Source organism: Sesamum indicum, linkage group LG10 (assembly GCF_000512975.1).
Source record: "Sesamum indicum cultivar Zhongzhi No. 13 linkage group LG10, S_indicum_v1.0, whole genome shotgun sequence".
NCBI lineage: Eukaryota > Viridiplantae > Streptophyta > Magnoliopsida > Lamiales > Pedaliaceae > Sesamum > Sesamum indicum.
Window position 1 is genome coordinate 14,155,275 of NC_026154.1, and position 3,127 is coordinate 14,158,401.

At 37.3% G+C, this 3,127-nt stretch overlaps 1 protein-coding gene across 3 annotated transcripts in view; it reads left to right on the top strand.

The window, feature by feature from the left end:
* Window positions 1–3,127, top strand: part of LOC105172522 (shaggy-related protein kinase delta) — an 8,169-nt gene that overhangs the window by 644 nt on the left and 4,398 nt on the right. For 2 of the 3 annotated variants that reach the window (XM_011093990.2, XM_011093992.2), the window contains exons 2-5: window positions 1,504–1,736; window positions 1,925–2,017; window positions 2,097–2,156; window positions 2,269–2,541. In XM_011093990.2, coding sequence (XP_011092292.1) covers window positions 1,590–1,736; window positions 1,925–2,017; window positions 2,097–2,156; window positions 2,269–2,541 — 573 coding nt within the window. In that variant the 5' untranslated portion in view covers window positions 1,504–1,589. The remainder of the gene's footprint in view (window positions 1–1,503; window positions 1,737–1,924; window positions 2,018–2,096; window positions 2,157–2,268; window positions 2,542–3,127) is intronic. The other variant, XM_011093993.2, reaches the window with a different exon arrangement.

The following is a 3,127-nucleotide window of genomic DNA, read 5'->3' on the forward strand; positions in this document are numbered from 1 at the left end:
TGGAGTACCAATCTTACCTAAATGAGATATTTATGTTCTCATTATCATCTTTTATGGAAAATTGATGGCTTCATTCATAATTTTAGTGTTAAGAATCAATAAGGTGAATTTGTAATAGAACCTCAGAGAGAGCAGTTCAACTGCACTTTCTGTAAAGACAGTGCTCTTGCTGTTAAGTTTGGAGTTGATGTTTCTGGCGGTAACAGATGCAAGGCTCATCAACATGGAGAATGGGCCATTCGAACTTCCTAGGTTGCATAGAGTTCTGAAATGATTGTGGCCACACAACTGAAACAAAGTTAATGTAGCTGAAACCTGATGGGACAACTAGCTTAGGTTGCTTGTTGTTCGTATGTAGTTTATGGAGTTGAGCTTGATGTGAGCTTGCGAAATTGAAGAGTTCCCAATGAATAGCTTGCTTATTTTGCTGTCTATGTTGGACAATATTCAAGTAGCTTTATTTGTTTATTCCATTCTATAAGCCTGCAAACAAGAAAAGGAAAAATGACTGACTAATGTTTCCAGAGTCTGGTGCATTTGCTGACATGCTAATCATCAAAGTACTGGCACTTCATGTAACTGCTATAACTTTATAGAAACTAGAGATGGATAGGAAAAGCAAGAATAGCACTTTGGTTTCTTGGATGCAGCTGGACATTGTGATGTATGGGCAAATTCAGAAATAGAAATCCCTATTGATTCAGCCGCTTCATGCTCTCCATCAAACTAGAATCCAATCATCCATGTATTACATAATGCCATGAGTACTGCACATGACAGACATGTGATTTGGCAGGTGAAATTTCATATAGAAGAGATAAGGTTACATAACCTTCATCCTTGACGAGAGGGTCTTAAGGTGTTGCTTAATGAAACAAAAGATATTATTCTTCCCTGTTTCATGTGGTTGTGGATTGTATTGTACACCTTTCCAATTTTTATTATGTCTGCTCATGGCCAAAGAGTTAAACAAGAAATAAATCTTTGATAAGAAGTCTGTACATACTTTATATGGCATTGGAAAGACCTTGGGTCGATGCATCTCCTGGTCTTTCTGTGCTCTTAGCTCAGTTGCATCTGTTTCTGTCCAGAAGGAAATATTATATATGAAGTTGCACATTCTTTATCATTGGTTCGAACTATGATGTCTCTTGTCTAGGTAAGTTTGAGCAATCTGATACATAACCGAGGAGTAGTCTAATCCCATATATATATATATATATATATATATATCTTTATGTACGCATGAGTATATGTATGTGTATATATTGCACAATACTCCGTCTAATAATCCACCTAATTGCACTGTCCTATATGTTACATTTATCCTGCGCATCAGACAAAGTTGTTGACTGAGGAAATTAGGTTTTTAACTCGAACAATGCAGTGCTCAACTTTTTTTTGGCTTGAAGCATACACAAAAGGCAGTTGACCTATTTTGTTAATTACGAAGTGTGTTTTTTTTTAGCAAAACTGGCTTAATGACTTTCCTAATGTATATAGGTAAAAATTGGCATCACTGTGATGGAATGCCACATCCTCAAAAATTGGAGAGGATATTAGGATATTGATACTCATCAGCCTTACTCATGGCATCTGCTGGCTTAGGACATGGAGGAGCTGGGAGCTCAAGATCTGCTAATGGCTTCAAGGTCTCATCTAGTTCAGTTGATTGGCTGGGAAGGGAGATGCTTGAGATGAGATTGAGGGACAGAGTGGACGCCGATGATGATAGGGTAAGTTTGGAGCATTGTGGTGCTCGTTGATATGTTAATGCTTTTCTTCAGCTTCTAAAGTGGTTCACAAGAAAACTAGCTTCTACACTAAACTAAAGTTTTACTCATGCAGTTGGCAGATCTCGATCATTCTGTTTGATGTCTTGTTTGTGATAAGCTTTACAACAGAGATTTCTTTTGTTATGCAGGATAGCGAACCCGATATAATTGATGGTGTGGGTGCTGAAACAGGGCATGTCATAAGGACCACCATCGGTGGTCGAAATGGTCAGTCCAAGCAGGTTGGTGGAGGTTACTTCTAGAACTTTTGTCATTGAGGATAACTCTGGATATTTATTTCTTTTTTATTTGGGTTGACAGGTGGTCAGTTACATAGCAGAACATGTTGTTGGAACTGGTTCATTTGGAGTAGTTTTTCAAGTAAGCTATGTGGCAGTATTTTATTTTTCCTTTGAGAACTGTGCATATCAAAATTATTTTCTTGCTGCGCTGCTGTTTTCCATTTTTGTATAATCCTATCTGCTTTCAACAGGCAAAGTGCAGAGAGACTGGAGAAATAGTTGCTATCAAGAAGGTTCTTCAGGACAAACGCTACAAGAATAGGGAGTTACAGATTATGCAAATGTTGGATCATCCCAATATTGTGGCTCTAAAGCATTCATTCTTTGCAAAAACTGAAAAGGAAGAGCTATACCTAAATCTTGTTCTGGAATATGTTCCTGAAACTGTTAACCGTATTGCCCGGCAATACAGCAGGATGAACCAGCGAATGCCATTGATATATGTCAAACTTTACACCTATCAGGCAAGTAGAAGTTTGTCAGTGTGTTTGCGTTTTTCATTTTCTTGAATCTATTAGTTAAATCCTAAATGTCATTCTTTTGTATTGGAGATAGTCTGCAAGCTTCAATCTCTTCTCCTGTCCCATGTTTGCATTTGACAGGTTTTCTGTCTCCTGCAGTGTATGCTTGAGTTTGATATTTTGAGTCTATCTCTAGTTTATTAATTAATGCTAGGAGATCTAGTTTGTCTCATGGGTTTTGGATGCTCCTTCTATTATTCCTCTATTCTTTGGTCTCATTTTGTTCTGCTTCTCTAATAACTGGGAATGTGAGTAGTGAGTTGTTAGCTCACTCGCCCTTCATGTATGTGTCTAAGCATATATGGCTATACACATTCTCTTGTTTAACATATGCCAACATGTGGACAGACTGAACTGGACATTTATAACTGAGTGGTTATTTTATCAATCTTCAGATCAATTATTCATGTAAATGATAAGACAAAAGGCCTTAAACCAGAGTTGAGTTGGATGCATTACTTGCTTTACTCTTTATTATATGTGGTTACACATTTCGACACCCTATAAAACTTCAGTCATCTAATCTAAT